Source organism: Fukomys damarensis, unplaced genomic scaffold (genome assembly GCF_012274545.1).
Source record: "Fukomys damarensis isolate Sample0158 unplaced genomic scaffold, DMR_v1.0_HiC HiC_scaffold_35, whole genome shotgun sequence".
In the NCBI taxonomy this organism is placed as follows: domain Eukaryota; kingdom Metazoa; phylum Chordata; class Mammalia; order Rodentia; family Bathyergidae; genus Fukomys; species Fukomys damarensis.
Genome location: NW_022900947.1, coordinates 1,895,365 through 1,913,656, shown reverse-complemented (window position 1 = coordinate 1,913,656; position 18,292 = coordinate 1,895,365). Strand labels below are relative to the sequence as shown.

General features: G+C 43.9%; 1 protein-coding gene across 1 annotated transcript in view; it reads right to left on the bottom strand.

The window, feature by feature from the left end:
- Htt (huntingtin) overlaps window positions 1-18,292 on the bottom strand; it is a 105,351-nt gene that overhangs the window by 70,192 nt on the left and 16,867 nt on the right. The window contains exons 6-17 of the mRNA XM_019210296.2: window positions 16,167-16,308; window positions 15,450-15,628; window positions 12,916-13,120; window positions 8,306-8,386; window positions 6,807-7,147; window positions 5,853-5,876; window positions 3,290-3,413; window positions 2,914-3,032; window positions 1,923-2,034; window positions 1,606-1,743; window positions 706-864; window positions 518-615 (exon numbers count right to left, since the gene is read on the bottom strand). Coding sequence (XP_019065841.1) covers window positions 518-615; window positions 706-864; window positions 1,606-1,743; window positions 1,923-2,034; window positions 2,914-3,032; window positions 3,290-3,413; window positions 5,853-5,876; window positions 6,807-7,147; window positions 8,306-8,386; window positions 12,916-13,120; window positions 15,450-15,628; window positions 16,167-16,308 — 1,722 coding nt within the window. The remainder of the gene's footprint in view (window positions 1-517; window positions 616-705; window positions 865-1,605; window positions 1,744-1,922; window positions 2,035-2,913; window positions 3,033-3,289; window positions 3,414-5,852; window positions 5,877-6,806; window positions 7,148-8,305; window positions 8,387-12,915; window positions 13,121-15,449; window positions 15,629-16,166; window positions 16,309-18,292) is intronic.

Below are 18,292 nucleotides of genomic sequence, written 5' to 3'. Positions count from 1 at the left end.
TTTGCTTTTTTGCAGTACTGGGATCTAAATCAGGGCTTTCACACTGAACTACATCCCTAGTCCTTTAAAATTATTTTTTTCTTTTTTAGTTTGTGAGACAGGGTCTTGCTAAGTCAAAGGTGGGCTCAAACTTATAATCCTCCTGCTTCAGCTCCCCAGCATTGGGTTCCAAACATATACCACCATGCCTATGAATATACCCTTTAAAAGAAGGTCTATTTCAGGTAAGTATTTTGAGAATTAAAGCTTAAAAGTTCAGGGGTTTTTACCTAATGCTGAGTGATGAATACACAGAGATGTTAATTATTGTTTACAGCTTTAGAATGGGTGGAACTTTTTTTTTTTTTTTTAATACTGGGGATCGAACTCAGGACCCTGAGCTTGCAAGGCAGGCGACAGCACCACCGAGCTACATCCCCAGCCCAGAACTATTTCTTATTAAGCTCCAACTATAACTGTCACATGGTAAAATGTCCAACTCATCACAAAAGTGGTTCAGACAGAAGTTTGTGCTCACCCTCACAGCTGTACAAGCCAACCTGCAAGTCACAGAAGACTCATCCTTCAATGTTCTCCGCAGTAAAGGAATGCAGTCCACTAGAGAAAATGTATTTCCTAAACCAAAGAACAGGGAATAAACATCTTCACGTACGCTCAAGTTGGGGATGGTATCTGGAAAGGCTGAGAGTGAAAACTGGCCGTTACCTGTCAGTGTCTTAATGGTGCCCAGCCAGTCCCCCACGTGGAAGCGGGACCTACTGAGGACAGAGGAGATGAGGGTTCCACAGAGAATGGCAGTGGCTCCTCGGACCTGCGGGTCTCCATGATCGATGTAGTTCAAGACATCAGAGACATACTGCTCTTCTGTGAAGAGGAATTGGCCAGCCAGTGTACAATTCTCTACTGTCAACTTCCTACCTCAAAGTAAAAGCCTAGTTCTCAGAACGAGGACGGGAGGCTTTCCAAATCTGAAATGATTTGACTATAATGACTCAAGTACTAAAATGCTATGGAGTTCAGTATTTCTAAATTCATCATATTGCTGACACCACCTTAATCCAGATTTTCTTGATTATAATTCCAGACTGTTGGACAATAATCAAAATTGTAGGACTTCATTTTTTAAAAAAGATTAGAAAAACCTGAAAATACTACTCATTTACCTAATGTAAACTCAAAACCAAAATGTACCCTCTTACCCACAGATAGAAAAACAGGAGATAGAAAATAATTTCCATGCCAGCAAGACTGTAAGTGACAGAGGCAGGGCTGCTGCTACCTAGCCAGTCTCAAGCAGTCCCCTCCTATCTCTACGCATGGACTCAGCATCTTTGATGATGTGGTTGTGAAGTAGGGATGAATCCACCATGTATGGGAACAGCTCCAGATTTCTACCCTCAGTATGTGCATTTCACCTACAAACACAGCATCTAAAGGGAGTCCACAAACCTAAGAATGCTACTGTTTATGTGTCTATGGAAAGCTACCATACAGCTAAATGCACAAATTAACTCCAAGTACATACTGCTCTAAAACAGAAACAGGTTGAAGTCCTTTTACAAATAATGATTAAATCCAAGAGAAAGATGTGAACTCTGAACATACCAGGGTATTCCACAATGTCCAGAGGTACTTTGTATAGTTTGCTGAAGAAAGATTCTGGATGCAGGGCCACAGCTGCCCCAACACAGCTAAGGGCCAGGGCCTTCACACTGACCCTCACATCTCTGTCCGGAACCAGCACTGCAAAGAAACCACCAGGCCTTGTTCAGCCTTTTCACACAAACAATACTAGAAACAAAAGACCACCTGCCCACCTCCATCAGTACAAAGCCAAGCCCACCCCAACAAGGTGACAAGAGGCCATGAAGGTGACATGTGAAACATTAAGTTCAACCCTGTACCTGCCCTTCCGTGCTTACCATTTTTTCCTCCACTGAGCAAAAATGAAGCAGATAAAAGGCGGACACAATGGACCAGAGGAGCAGAGTCATTATCAGTAGACTGTCCTATGTCACCTCTGATCCGGCAAGGCTAGAACACAGAAGCAGACACACATTCATGCTAGTTCATTCAACAGATTGTTCCAGAGCAGCAACTGTGCCAAGGGCAGAGACAGCGATGCCTGCATTTGCCCATACACAGAAGCCCACAACCAAGCAGAGCCTGGCAAGTCAGTGTCCACACAGATACAGGGCTGCAACAGGGACCAGCTCACAAGAAAGGAAGGTGTGTGGAACAGAAGAGCAGAGATCAGGCATTCAGAAAGGCTTCCAGGGAGGCAAAGCAGCTGCAATCTTCTATAGGTCAAGCAGTAACCTCTCAGCAAAGTAAGCAGCCTGGAAGCCTAGGGGTTAGAAGCAGGCCTGCTTCAATGGGGGCCTGGGAGGACTCTCAGTGCTGACTGATGGGACGGAGACCCTTTTAGAGCTTTCAAAGATACAAACAGCCCAATGAAGCATGCATGCCATAGGTTTGCCACCACTGGACTAAACTATGAAACACATTTCTTGCCCTCGGGGAATTCAAACCTAAGCAGAAAGATAGTGCACCTGCAAACAGTGAGCCAAATAGATTTAAAATCATTCAGTGGAACAACAAGCATGTTGCAAGGCCTACACAAGCAAAACACTGATGGCCGGAGAAATCAGGCAAGGCAGCTCAGCACAGAGCAGATACGTCCGAGGAGGACTGGGGCCCAGACTCCCAAAGGAGGCAGAACCCAGACAATCTGAAGGATCTGAGTCCCTGCAGAGCAGAAAAGGGAAGGCCTGAGGAGTGTTCAGCATTTCAAGAGTTGTTAAACAGGGCCTAAGGCAGGAAACCAATAAACCAGGTTGGCAGAAGCCAAGTGATTTCAAACACTCAAATGAGCTCAGCAATGCAGAGCTGTGCTGTGCCTAAGAAACTCACCTTGTTCTCCTGATCGACCGGTTCAGCAGCTGAGTCTCTTGATACAAACTTATCTATACTGCTCTCAGAAGGCTGCCTGCTGTGACCCATGCTCTCCAATAAATGTGCTCGTTGAAGGGCTTCAAAAGCAAAGAAATGAGATTAAGCAACAAGTTTCAAAGAAAACATGTATACAAATAAACACCAAGTCAACACAGAAGCACAGGATTTAGATCAGGAAAAAGGAGATCATTACTGAGCTGGTCATTTTCAACTGTTATTTATGACTCAGAAAACAAAGATATCAAAAGACTTGTTCCTGGAAGAGAAGATAAAATTAAGTTGTCCAAGGTCAAAAACAAGACCCCTGGAAGTGGATCACCTGGATTCAACTTACCCAGGGAACAGCTTCTGAAGGCATCTGAGGCCCCAGCAGGAAGGCCGCCAGGCACAGCCTCGTCCTCATCCTGTGGGGGGCCAGCCTGCGTGCCTGAGTACTGGCTGTTGGCACTGTCTAAAACCTAGAAACCAAGGGGGCCAAGAGCAGCAGAGAGATTAGACACAGAAGCCCACACACACATACAAACACGTGTGGAGACCACCCAGAGCGTATCACATGTCCCTACTACACTATGAAAGCACTGATAGCACCAAAAATTCCAAGGAATTTCAATCCGGAAACTTCTATTTTTAGATAAAAATGGAAAAAATATTTTCATCATAAACAAATTTGATAGTAAATTGGAATAAGCTACAATCATAATTCCACACTCCAAAATGTTTCACATCCATTTGAAATCTTTTGTGTAATAAGCCTGGAAAAATTAAGCAATAGACTCTCAAAGGACTAGCAAATTATTATTGAAATAACTTGATATACCATTATCATTTTATTTTTATTTATTTGTTTGTTTGGGAGAGTACTGGGGATCGAACTCAGGCCCTTGTGCTTGAGAGGCAAGAGCCAAACCCCCGGCCTTACCATTATCATTTTAAAATTCATTAATTCATTTAAAAAAAAAATCAAGCTACATGATCAAAAGCAACCAATGGGATTTTCCTCTGCCCCTACCCTTCCCTTCAGATAGTTTACCCCGCAAAAGCTTAGCTGGTCAACAGGTTAAATTTAGTGAGCATTTTGCCTCAGTAATAACTGACCAGCATCACATCCTGAACAGGACCACTCATGCCTATACATCTCTTCTTTGGTGAAGGAAGAAGACACTGCTCCAGGCTACACAACCAACAGGCTGCAGAGACCCCTCCTGCCACTGGTGTGCCTGCTGAGGGATCCCCATCCCAGCTCTGCTGACTGCTCAGTGGCACTGCTACCGTCTGCTATGAACTGTCCACCTGATGTGATGCCTAGTGTGTCTGCCACCCTGCACATATTCGAGCCCCTTAGGGAAAGACCTGACAGCCTTCACTCTGCTGCATGAAAGCAGAGGTTTGCATATAAAGCCCATGCTTCATCCTCCACTTTTAGAAGAATCTCATAGCATATGAGCCACTCGGTAAGGCGAACATAATTGGTGATTATATGAAGGACATGGAAAAGCCTCATGGACCAGAATGACCCAAATTACTGGCAAGAAGATAAGGGAGGGTGCCCATGAGCCAAGGGCTCCCTATCCACTATGTCCTGTCAAGCTGCTGTGACAGCACAGGGGCAGGGAGGGGATAGGAGACATGGGGCTAGAGCAGGATTTTGTATTTATTCCAGCATCTCTCTAGATCTTAGAAATGCTTTGCACAATTTAAAATTTAAGAGCAAGTCAAGAAACAAACCCACACCATGTCCTTAGGAAAATACATTCAATGTTTACCTCAACAAAGCAATCTTTTTTCTTTTTTTTGCTGGTACTGGGAACTGAATGCTTGGCCTTCACATTGAGCTGCTCCATCCCAACCTCAGCCCACCCGCCACCCCTACCCCCACCCCCCCATTTTCAAACAGGGTCTTGCTAAACTGCTAAGCTGCCTAAACTCGGCTCAAACTTGTGATCTTCCCACCTCATCCTCCCAGAATGTCATACAATCTTTTTAAAGCTAAAATTAAGATGTAAATTGAGGTGTAAAACCAATTCCATTTTGGGGTATATACCCAAAAAAATTAAAGCCAAGAAACAGGTCTGATATCAGGAAAAAGAGCAGGGGAAAAATAAAGCATGAGTATACACACAATGGAATCTATTTATCCATTAAGAATGCAACAACCATGTTGTTTGCAGGAAAAGAGAGAAACATGAGACATCATACTAAATGAAATGAGTCAGACACAAATGAACTACCACATGTTTTCTCTTAAATAAAAAAACCTAAATTATAAATGAATGAACAAATAAAGTATAGGAGAAATGGTAGGTAACAAGAGGGAAACTCTTGAAGATGAGGCTGGGATCAAGAAGAAAAGAGAAAAGGGGGTAAAAGGATTGAAAATGATAAAGTTATAGTACATGCATTGTTCCCCCACACAAACATCAATCTTCTACATTGGAATCACACACTGATGAAAAAAAGTATTTGGGTATCTCCAAAAGTATTTGTATATACATGTTCACAGCCGCATTGTTTATAAACTACAGGATGGAATCAATCCAACTGTCCATTGACAGATAAATGTGGTCCACACGTAACGGAATACCATTCAGCCTTAAAAAGGCAAGAATTTCTAGTACAGCATGGTGACATATGATTGTAATCCTAGGTACTTAGGAGGCTAATGCAGGAGGATCACAAGTTCAAGGCCAGTTTGAGCAACTTAGCAAGCCCCTGTCTCAAAATAAAAACTGGGCTAGGAATATAGCACAGTGGTACAGTAGTTGGCTAGTGTGCACATGCCCTTGGGTTTAAAGGTCCTGTTAAAAAAAGTACAGAATAGGAATCCTATTACATGCTAAAACATGAATAAGCCTAGAAGACACTATGTTAAATGAAACAAACAACATGATCCCACTTACATTAAGACACTGGTCATCAAGCTCCTAAAAACAGAAAAGAACAGTGGTTTTTAGGGGCTGGAAGGTATGGGAAGTTAGTGTTTAGTGGGACCAAGTTTCAGTTTAAGAGGAGCAAAAGACTTAGAACTTGGTGGTGATAGTTCCATGACATTATTTAACGCCACTGAACTGAACACTTAAAAATGGTTACAAGCTGGATGCAGTGGTGCATACCTATAATCCCAGCTACTTAGAAGGCTGAGGTAGGAGGATCACAAGTTCAAGGCCAGCCCGAGCAACTTAGTGAGACCCCATGGTAAAATAAATTCAAAAAGGGTTAGGGTTATATCTTGTTGATAGAGCATTTGCCTAGCACGGAGAAGCCCCTAGATTCAATCCCTGGTACCACACAATGGTTAAGATGGCCAAATTCATGTTATATACATTTTAACAAACACAAAAAAATGGAAACTAAAACTCAGCATATATGTGTATCAAACTTTCTGATTAGACAACTCTTGAGGTATCTCCCATGCACTCAGAGGAACTGAAATCCATACTGCTTCAAATAGGATACACTGTAGGTACTTTTAGGAAGTCTAAAGGTGTTTAAAAAAACAATATACAATATCAAGGCCACAGATCTGTATGAAGGCTTCTTAAAGACATTTTCCAGTAACCAGGGCCTCACAGAGCCTCAGAGAATGTCCAATGTGCTCAGTGAATGTAAACCAGCTAACCTCATTTTTGGTCTCCCTGTTCAAGCAAAAAACACTAAGTAGGCTTTTCCTTCAGCCAAGGTCAGAGGCGGCCAGGCTCTCCACTACTGATCTGAACTGGTGGCTTCGCATGTTATTAGCAAGGTCATAAAGGAAGAGAAAAATAATCTGGAGGACTCAGGTTTGGGCCTTGGGAATGAGCTCAGGAAGACAGCAGGCCCTGCTGCAGAACACCGGGGCCCTCTCACCCACTTACGATCTCAGAGCTGTCAGAAGGGGTCACAGCCGAGTCAGGCCCTTCAGTGGTGGTCTGGGAGCTGTCACTGATGGGTGAAGAGGCCTGAGTCCCATCGTTCAGGTCCAAGGCAGGGTCAGAGGGGACAGCACTGATTTGGCTGGAACTGTGGCTCAAGATATCCTCTTCATCTGCATCGGTGGCAGTGCTGGTCAAGTCACAGCTGGACAGATCCACAGAGTCTGCCTGCAGCGTGTGCTGTGAACGGGGCTGCTCAGTGATGATATCGTGACCCACAGGCCCTGGCGTAGAGACCCCCGAGGAGGCTGCCAGCTCTCCACTGATTTCACCCTTTACAGAGGCTGGAGACAAAGAAAAGCCCGGCAGTCAGATGGCCAAGCAAACATTCACAAGGGAAAGTATGCAATGTAACCAAGTTCAGCGTCATCAAATGTCCTAACTTCAAATCTGACACAGTACCTACAGCAGTAAGGTAAGGGCAACCTGTAGACAGTTTTTAAATGCTGTGAATATTTTCAAATGGGGTTTCACTGCTTAGTCCAAGCCCTAAGTTCAAGTTCTCCTGAGGTGTGGCTCACCAAGTTAGTCAGAAGCAGCCTGGCAGCGGGCACTGGGTGGGCACAAACACCCCAGAGCACTATGCAAGCAGTGTCAGAAACGGGCAAATTCATAGTCTCCTTGGGGTGCACTTGCCTTCATCCATGCCCTATTTGAGATTTCTTTTTTGTTTTGGGTATTTTTGGAGGGGGGGCAACTGGGGATTGAACTCAGGTCCCTGTGCTTGCAAGGCAGGCAGCAGAGCCACTGAGCTAAATCCCTGGCGTATTTGAGATTTCTAATCCAGCCCTTCTCCTACAGGACAAATACACCACATTTTCCTGGTTTCATTTTCAATTTCCCACAAAAAAGTAAAAATATATAAAAACCACTTCAGAATGACAGCCCTCAGAAGCTGTGGGCAGGGATCACTCTGGAGGACAAATGAGACACAACCACTTCTGAAGTGCTCAGAGAGGTGTATTTTTCTCTTGTTAATGTTTTTAACTTTTTAATTCAGAAAAAAAAAATCTATTTGTATTTTCAAGACAGAAGATGAATAATTACCACTGGTATTATTCACACATGTTCTCTTAGACAGGATCATACAACACAAACTACTCTAACCCAGATCTTAGCATCTGTAGCCAATGCTCATCTTTTATAAAGTCCACAGGTAACTTTATCAGCTGACTCTCTATAAAAGGACAGTGCTCCAGGCCACTCCCCTCACTGTCACCCACCTGGTGCAGGAGACAGCCCCACCCACCATCCCGACCCAAAAGATTCCGACAACCTGCGCCAAGGGAAACACAGATAAAAGGCTGTCTTACTCGTATGTGAGCAGGCTGGCTCCACTGCCAGCCCCAGGTTGTCTGCTGGCTGAGGTGTGGGGCCAGAGGAGGGGGACAGAGATAGGACGTGAACAAGAGCAACAGCAGCAGCTCACTGGCAACAACTACCTGCAAAGGCGGAGCTACTGACGTCTGACTTCGATTCGGAGTCATCCTCCAAGGCTTCTTCTTCTCCTACGAGCACTTTCCCTGGTGGATAATGCAGCAATATTCCACTTAAGGTGGCTAAAGATAAGAACTTCAAACATTAAATTAAGTGTATATTCTAACAGGAAAATCACGAGCATATGTGCTTTAACTTCATATACTTTAGCATTATGTATATTTTTATAACTTTAGCGTTAAATACAAAGAATACAGAAATATTATGTTTAGAACACTATTAAAATCAATAAACCTATACAAAAAGTTAAGGCAGTGATTCTCTAAGTGTACTGCAAAATATATTAATATTTAAAATTTACTGCCAGAGATTTAGCTCAGTGGTTCTGCCGCCTGCCTTGCAAGCGCAAGGTCCCAAGTGTGATCCCTGGTACCAAAAAGAAAAGAAAATTTACTTATTTAGATTACTGCTAAATAATTTATACCAGTCTTCAACTTAAGAATGGTACATTATGAAAGAAAAGATCCAATTCTATTAACTTTAGGGTGTTCATGAACTATCTCCAATCAGAACTTAAGCAAAAAACTCATTTAAAGAAAAGTCACCTTCAAAAAAAAAAGAAAAGTCCCTTTCATTTTATCATCTTTAATTTCTAACTCTTTATTTTTATTTTTTGGTACCAGGGATAGAATTCAGGCCCTTGAGCTTGCATGGCAGTCATGGTACCACTGAGCTACATCCCTGGCCCTAAGCCCTATTTTGAACAATAAGAACTCTAGCGCTATGGTCTGAGAGGATGAAATAATATTTTGTTTGCAAAGTTTGTTTGAATGGTTTATATTCAAAATTATATTAGAAAACAAGAAAATAAAAGTTTCATATGACTTAGCAGACCTCATTAATCACTACAGATATACAGTACACATTAGTCATTATGACACTGTCAAATAGCTACTGGCAATTTCCGACTTCTAATGTAGGTCAGAGTAGTAATAACTTCCATAGTTACATGATATGAGATTAAAGGCATACAAAAAAAAAAAAAAACATGAAGGAAAAATTCAAACTCAAAACCCCAAATCTAGATGAAATCAACAGTGACTAACTACTAGACAACTGGAACCTTTATCAAAGCTAAAAGTAGAGATGCGTGCTTGCTAGCCCAACTGTTTTAGAGGCTGCGGTGGGATGGCGAGTTTGAGGTCAAAAGCCACGTCAAAATAAACAAGCAAGCAAAACAAAGAAAACCTTAGTGATTTATTCTGGGAATCATATCAAATTCCCCAACAGTAAACTCAGATCTTTCTTTCCTTCACCAGACACTGAGGACTGCACCTAGGAAGGGGCTGGGGGTAAGACACATGGCCATCTTTACTCTTTGATGGCTGGCCTCAAACTTGGGACTCCTGCAGCAGCTCAGATTACAGGGCTGCACTGCCACATGCTGTGCTGAATTTGGCTTTAATAAAAGTAGCCCCTACCCTTTGAATTAGTGCTTTTCCAATATGCTGCATAGTCCTCAGCAGGATGGGTGCAGGATGCCATCAAAGAACAGGCTTTAAGCTACCGTACGCCTTCACCCCACAACTGGCAGATTTCACTTGGGGAAAACAGATTTGAAGCTACAATTTAAAAAGTTTGAAAACCACTACTCTAAAAGAAAAAAAAATGAAAAAATTAAAAAGAGATTGAGGAGGGCTGGGGATTTAGCTCAGTGGTTCCGACGCCTGTCTCGCAAGCGCAAGGTCCCAAGTTCGATCCCCAGTACCAAAAACAAACAAACAAAAAGATTGAGGAAACACCCTATGTGCCCACAGAGGACAAAACCACTCATAACAATATCAATCACTATCTTTTTCACTATCTCAAGAAAAGTGACTAAGAAATACATAAGACTTCAAAGTAACAATCTCTCCTAACTTAAGAACAGAGATTAATTTTCTAAGAATCTTCTGGCCTTTAAAAAAATGTCAATGTTTCTCTAAAATCTCAAACCCAATTAAATATCCCATACTACAATGGCCCAAATTTTTGTTTGTTTGGTTTGTTTAAGATGGGGTCTCACTATGTTGCCCAGACTGGTCTCAAATTCCTGGGCTCAAGTGATTCTCCTACCTCAGCCTTGTAAGCAGTGATACTACAGGTGCATGTCACCACACTCAGCTTACGAATGTTACTGATTCTAAGTTCATCCAGGAAATGTTCACCTCCTTCAGTAAAGACAAGAATGCTATTCCTGTTAAGATACCATTCAAGGGACAGAGATTTAGCTAAGCAGAGCCATGCCTGCCTTCACAAGCACAAGGTCCTGAGTTCAATCCCACTCAAAAAGAAATCCCATTCAATATTGCAAACAGGGAAACACTGGAATTATGATACAAAAAAAGGGTTAATCTTTTAAGATTTCAAAACAAAAAAGTAGCAATACTTTTCTATGGAAATTCATAGTGGAAAAGAAAATGGTGATGTAAAATGGTAATATGAAGGAAAAGTATCAGATTACAGATAGTTCTCGTTTAATAACCACATTCCATTCTTGTGACTAGGTCATTAAATGAATTGATAACTAAATGAGGAGTGTGTAGAGTGTACATTACAATATTCAGATCAAAGGAACGGTCCACGGAAACTCAAAGTTGATGACTTTGCTTTGATTTGTATAACTCTTACATGCAGTACTGCAATGTATAACAGAACATAAAACCACAGTACTGAATAGTACAATCAGCAACAATTACAAATCTGTGTAAACAAGGTGAACTGTACAAAAAAAAAAAAAAAAAGAGCAGGAGGCCGTAAGTCCAAACAGTATGCCTGTCAGAACTACATCTGAACAGTTGATCAATAGGTAGGCTGTTTAAGGAGTATCTGTATGTCAGAAACACTTTAATACACATAAACGCTTTGATATGTACAGTTAAATAGGACTGAAAAATGATAACTGGGCCTAAATTAAAATAATTAATGAAAGAAGCTACTTACTAATAATATTATTGACTTAATAAAATCCTTCAGGAAGATATGTTACCTTTATGCAGAAGGAAGGCCCACCTATATTTGTAAGTGAACTTTTGCTGGAATACAGGCAAGCCTAAACCTCAAAAACTGTCCACAGCTGCTTTCCAGCCACAGGGCCAAGTTGAATAGTTGCAAAAAAGACCACGTGGCCCATATGCTAAAACATTTACTCTGTGGCCCTTCACGGAAAAAGTCCGCTGACCTCTGACATCAAGCATTAGAGATATATGACAAAGCGAGTCTGATCCAGAAGCAATTATTAAAAGCTATCCTACATAACTTCAAGCCTAGTTATCAGTTTCCAGCAACATTCACCCATACAGTCATTCTACTGGGAAGGGATACAGACAGTCCAGAGCACAAGGGAAATACAGGAAAAGCAGTCTGATTCAACACAAGATACAGATTTCAGAAGTAATCACCTTTTTTTCTTGAAAGGACAGGACTGCATGAAGAACCCCCTCCAGCTGTAAACCACAGAAAGTGACAGATCAAAGGAAGGTAATAATTAAGCTGTTAAAATCAGAAGAAATCTGAAATCCTCAAAAAGCTTCATGCAACTTAAAAACCAGTGAAAATGTCAACATATGTCCATAGAAAGTGTTTAAATACCACAGTGCAACACCTTTTAATTTCAAGGTGAAAAGTACATTAACATTCAAATATGTAGTTCTGAAGATATAACTGAAATGACAAAAGAACTATAATAAGCCTACATTTTAACATCCAAATTAAAAATAGTAGAGCTCTCAAATTATTTAATCTATTAATAATCAAGTAGACATGTTCATTGGGAACAATCATTAGAGGTGAACACTTGTAAGGCATGCAGTGCACAAAGAAGGGATTCTGCGTGCAGAGGAGGGAAGCCAGGGCACATCTACATTTCTGCCTATGGGCCAAACACATGTCCATGAGGCAGCACTCAGACACCCAGCCAAATCCTCGCCAATTCATCCACACAGGGAACAGAGGCCCTATCACAACACACATTCCCCTCCCCGCCCTGGCCCCCGCAGCAGCCAGAGAGGCCCAGGCCAGTAGGAGCTCCTCAAATCTGCTGCACACCATTTCCGGAGGCTGGGGTCCAGGGGTTCCCATCTGTCTCTGCTTCCAAGGGCACCCCTCGTCAACCCACTGCGCTGCCTGAGCAGCCCCTTGTACAATCAGGGCCCAACCCCCACAAATATGGAAAAGTGCAGAGACCAGGCCTGCAGGTGTTCAGGGTTGGGAATGGAAGGGGTTTTAAAGTCAGGACCCAGAAAAGCAGAAAGGAATTCTAAAACCCAGAAAAAAGGCTTCAAGATCCCATCTCAGGCAGATTAACACAAAAGTCCTGAAAAGACCCTCTTGTTTTCATTTCATAATCATCTGTAATGTCAGGCAGGGCAGTGCAGTCAGAGCAGGAGGCCAGCTGTCCAATGCTTGGCCTCATTCTGCCAGCTGACTCTCTAAACTTCAGCTCTCCTGCAAGCTGCACTGTGTGTCTAGGCAAAGAACTTGGTATGGATAGCTCGGAACACCGCAGCCCCACAGTGTGCAAGGGTCTCCAGTGATCACACAGGTGGTTACAAGCAGACCCCACTGGAGAACGCACCTAGAAGCTCCACGATGCTCCCACTGCGGCCCCGGCCCCGGACCTCCTCCTGAGCAGCAGAGAGCTGAGCCAGGCCCCCAGGAGTGGTCAGCACCTGCAGCAGCTCAGGTGGGGGTGTGCGGAAGAGCTGCTGCAAGAGCTCCAGGGCGCCTGTCACCACATTGTGGTCTTGGTGCTTCATGTGATGCAAAGTCAGCTCATAAACCTAGAGACACAGGAGAAAAAAAAAGACAAGTGCTTGACTGTGGTTTAAAAATGTCTCATGGCTTTCACTTTACAGGTCTGTGTTGGGAAAGTCTGCCCTAATCCTGCCCTCTAGACACTGTCACCTCTGCCAGTGTGGTCAGAGAGTCCATGTGTTCTGGATGCCTGCGATGTTTCACTGGTGTACTGACCCTTTCCCTAGAGCAGCCATACGCTAATTCAGGTCTCCACTTCTCAAAACTAGTACTAGGAGAGGGAGCAAGCCCAGCAGACACTACAGTGGAGGTGGCTAGACACTCCTAACAATCCAAAATAGCTTCCAAGTGCCCATGACAGAGCTGCCAGAAATATGAAAGGCATCTTGGGTCAAATCTTATTAGTTCTGCTACGTACTATATCACATTACACACGCAGTGAATTTATTACTTTTCACATTAGAGATCTAGATACAACATAGGGTACTCAGTTAAATTTCAATTTCAGACAATTTTGTAGTATGTTTCATGCAGGTTGGAAAAAAAATTACAAATTTATTTACTATTTATCTAAAATTCAAATTTCACAATCATTTTTGTTAAATTTGCCAACCCTACCTCTACTATGATAAAATACATAAGTTTCTGTTCTAGAAGTCAATGTAGAAGAGTATGAAACAAAAAGTCAGCAGGCCGGGGATTTAGCTCAGTGGTTCCACTGCCTGCCTTGCAAGTGCAAGGTCCCAAGCTCAATCTCCGATACCAAAAAAAGAAAAAGGAAAAAAAAAAAAGTCAGCATCTCCCAGGCTGCTACCTTTAATACTTGTTTTTAAGCAATTCTGCTTGCCAGCTCTGTAACCCTAAATCATAGGCTGGCAACTGTAGTCACAGGCCGTATCTGGCCAGTTCTGGCTTTTGTGCCTAATTTCCCTGAGACACAGCCACATCTGCAGACTGGCTGTGGCTGCTCTGTGACACAAGGTTGGAGCTGAGTAAATACGACTGAGGTGTCACGGCCCACAAAGCTTAAAATATTTACTCTGGCCACTGACCAAGAACACTGTTTCAGGCGGTCAGCTTATACTCAATTCTGAAGCCACCCATCCATCCCATGAAGCCTCTCCTGACTCCTCTCTGGGTAGTGGGAGCTCAGCACCCATGCTCCTTTCACCTCCTCTGCACCCCTCAACCTGTCAGCTACTGCTACTGTCCAGATTTACCACACTCACAGGCCACTAGGTAACATTATTTATAGCTGATCTCCCTAGAAGTCAAGACTATCACTTAAATTTTAACAGTAGGCCATGATTGGTGGCACACACCTGTAATCCTAATACACCAGGAGGCTGAAGTAGGAGGATCACAAGTTTGAGCCTAGCCTTAGCAACCTAGCAACTTAGCAAGACCTAGTCTCAAAGTAAGAAATAAAAAAAGTGCTGGGGATGCAGCTCGGTGTAAAAGACCTGGATTCAAAGCCCCAGTGCTGTAAAACAAACAAACAGACAAATAGTACATATCTGTCTTGTGTAAATAAATATTTTCTGTAAAGTCTATTAATGATGGCTCAAACCGAAATATTTCACTATTACTGCATGTTGCTGAAACAGGATATCCCAGGGCAATAGTCAAATAGATTCTTTTTTTATAATTTACTACTCATTATCTATCTTCCCTGGCTTCATTACTGGATGGCAAATTTCTTTTACAAATCTGCCTCCACCCCCTCTTGCGGCACTGACCACACACGCCTCTGCTAGCCTCCAGCTTCGTGTCATCACACTGCTGTGAGATGCTTCTTGGATTCCTCACCTGAACTGCAGGCTGGACAGCAACCATGGCAGAATTGCTTTGAGCACAATCCTAGGTGAGATATCTTGCTTCCTAGATTTCAAGGTTTCCTCTTTTATAGAATTTATATCTTATTTTGCTGGAATTTATCTTCAAACAATTGTTTTCAAGAAGCTTATGTACAAAGCACACTAGCACCTGCCAGGCTACCAGTGTCCACATTCTGTCCACACATGCTTGGTGCACCCCTGCCCAGACCAGTGCGCAAGGTGGGCCATGTCCACTGCTGTCCCCTCCCCATCACCGTGCCCAGGTGCTCAATCAGTACTTCCTGAGCATGGGCGTATGTATCACAACCCTGTCCCCGGCGAGTCTGAGGGGTGTATGTGCCTCCATATTCTCCGGCACATATATTCTCCCATGACACAGACACGGGGAGGTCACCAGTGAGGCAGTCACGATCCAGAGCCCACCCAGCTCATGCTCAGCTCAGGCCCTTCTCACACAAAACACTCGGGTCTTTCAGCGATCACAATTTAAGTACCGAGCATCCCCCTGTGATCCTACCTGGACCAGCTGCTCTGCAGTCGGAGAGATTTCCATCTCTTTTCGGGTCACCCCAAAGCTGCCTTTCAGGCTCATGTCCTTGACCTGCTGCTGCAGCAAGGGCACCAGATACCTCAGTGTGAGCAGCACCCCAAGGATCAGGAGTGTGGGGTGTTCTTCCTCCACTGGAACCAGCAGACCTACAAACGTAGTCATGGGACTTCTCAACAGCCGATCCTCTGCTCAGAGACTTTTAAAACTAGAGACCTGTAGGACCGCCCTCCGCTAAGGCTGGAGCAAAGGACAAAGACAGTACAAACGTGACTGGAAGAACAGGCTGGCTTCCAGTTTTGGGAGGGGCTCAGCTTAGCATGGCCCTCACAGAGAGCGACTGCACTTAAGTCAGGCAGGTACTTTATATCAAACCCTGCAGCCCAGCACTCACTAGCACTGGTCTCTAGCCGCAGGAACTACAGGAAAAACTGCCAGCAAGGGACTTGCAAGAATGGAGGAGGGTCATGGTGCACACTGTCCCGCTCCCCCTGTCCAGGGAGATGCCCGTGGGCACTGCAGCATGTGCAGTCACAGACCCTACATGCACTCACAGCAGCCCCTGTGCATCTCAGTCACCCGGCAGCCCAGAGCCATGGCCAAGTCTGGACACTGAGGGGTCAGCTGGTTTAGCAGACTTTTAGTCCTGAGGAAGTGCTCAGAGGGACTAACATGACTCCACCTTACCCAGGAGCACGTTGAGCAGCCAGCTGTAGAAGTACTGCGTCCTCCTGGAGTGCTGGCAGATGCTCACCGCCGAGCCAGCTGCCGTCCGCCGGACTGTAGGGGAGCTTGACTTCAGATTCGCTATGAACGCCTTCAATAGAACCTGCAAAGACAAGAGCCAAGCAGGCCAAAGATGAAGCTGCTGTGAGGCTTATCACATGTTTCATGAAAGGGGACTTGGACTGGAAGAGAGCACTCGTGTAGCTCTACCATAGTCTTGATCCACAGCACACACACAAAAAGCCAGGCAGTGCGCCCACCTGCAATCTCAGCTCTCAGGAGGCTGAGGCAGGAAGACTGCAAATTCAAAGCTAGCATAGACGATGTAGCAGGACCTTGTCTCAAAAATCCAAAAAAAAGGAAGAAGATTAGGATTAGGAGCTTCAAACTCTTGTCAAGTATAAATTTCAAACAATTAAGACTTTCCCATAGCTGAATGGAAGAATCCCAAATCTGGGAGTCAGGAGAACTGATAAATATATGGTCGGCTTTCTTCCTTATAAACCACAGTAAGGATCTGACCTAGCACTGATGGCTTCATGTGAGGGGAGGCTTCAGCTACCAGAGAAGGTCTGTTCCCATGGCTTGGCACTGGGCCTGGCGATGACGACTCTACACAAAATGAAGATTGCCAGAGACCACATCAACAAATACTAACATAAAGGAAAAGCGTTCCAGGCGACTACAGTAACAGCCAGACCCAACAGATGCCTGGACAAGTGCTGCTGGCATCACTGAAATGTCCTCAGGACCGTCTGCAGGGGATGTGATCACAAACTATCCACCACTGTTCCCTCAGATCAGAGCCAAACAGTGCTCACAGGGCCCCAAGAAGAGCTCAAGGAGAAGGCACTGTAACTCCAACAGTGGCCACTTACAGCTTAACAAAACTACTCAAAGAACAAGAAGGGTGGCCAATTAGCTACACTAGGTAGTGACTGTCACTTAACAACAGCCATTCCCAGGGCTGGGGTGGAGCTCAGTGGTCGTGTGTCTAGCATGTGTATGGCTGTGTTCAAACCCCAAGCACTGTGAATCAATAAACACCCACTCCCATTCCACTGAGCTATGCTCTGAGCCATGCCAGGGCCAGGCAAGCACAAAGGAAGCACTACTGACCCACACCAGGGCCTGTCGGGCAACACCCAGGCAGCCAGCACAAAGCACACACATTAGCATCTGAGCACTAGAGCTTGCCTCCAAAGTGGAGCTGCATAAACTATTCTCTGAAGTTTCACGGGGTTCAGAGATCCTGCACACTAGACTAGAACTGGCAGAACAAGAGACACCGCACATGCCAAGTCAAGGACCTGAAGTTCCAGGGTACCACCCAAAGGATCCAGCCAACTTATTGCTGACAAACTTTAGCTCTGAGAAAAGATATCGGTACATTTAAAAACTCCATACAACAAACACAGGCATAATTGAAAAGTAAATTTAAACCAGGTGTGGTGGCCCACTCTTGTAATCCCAACAATTTAGGAGGCTGAGGCAGGAGAATTGCAAATTCCAGGCAAGTCTGGGTGATTTAACGGGACTCTATCTCAAAACAAAATTTTAAAAAGGGCTGAGGATATAATTCAGTGGTAGAGCACTTGCCTAGCATGCTCAAGGCTCTGGGTCAATCCCCTGCACCAAAAAAATGAAAGACAGGAAGGTAGGTATGGATCATTCTTTTTCAGTCACAAACTTAAAAGCATAATAAGAGATAAGCAGTATTATAAAGAGAAGGCCCACAGTAACGTCACATAGTTTGAATAATAAATAATAAAATCTAATCTGAGAGCTCCAATGGGGACCTTCTAAATTCTAAACATCCTAATCCCAAGAACATTCCAGCAGACAGGAGGTACCCAGACCAGGCTTAAATGATTCTCAGAACGAGGGATGCAGGTTGTACTAAGTAGATGGTTCTACTTATCAAAATACACACATGACATATTTTCAAGAGGACTTCAGTAGCAGCAGGGTATGGTGGTACATACCCTTGATTCCAGCACTTGAGAGACTGAGGCAGGATGAGGGCCGGCTTGTACTACAAAATGAGTTTAAAGCCAGCCTGAACTACACAGTGTGACCCTATCTCA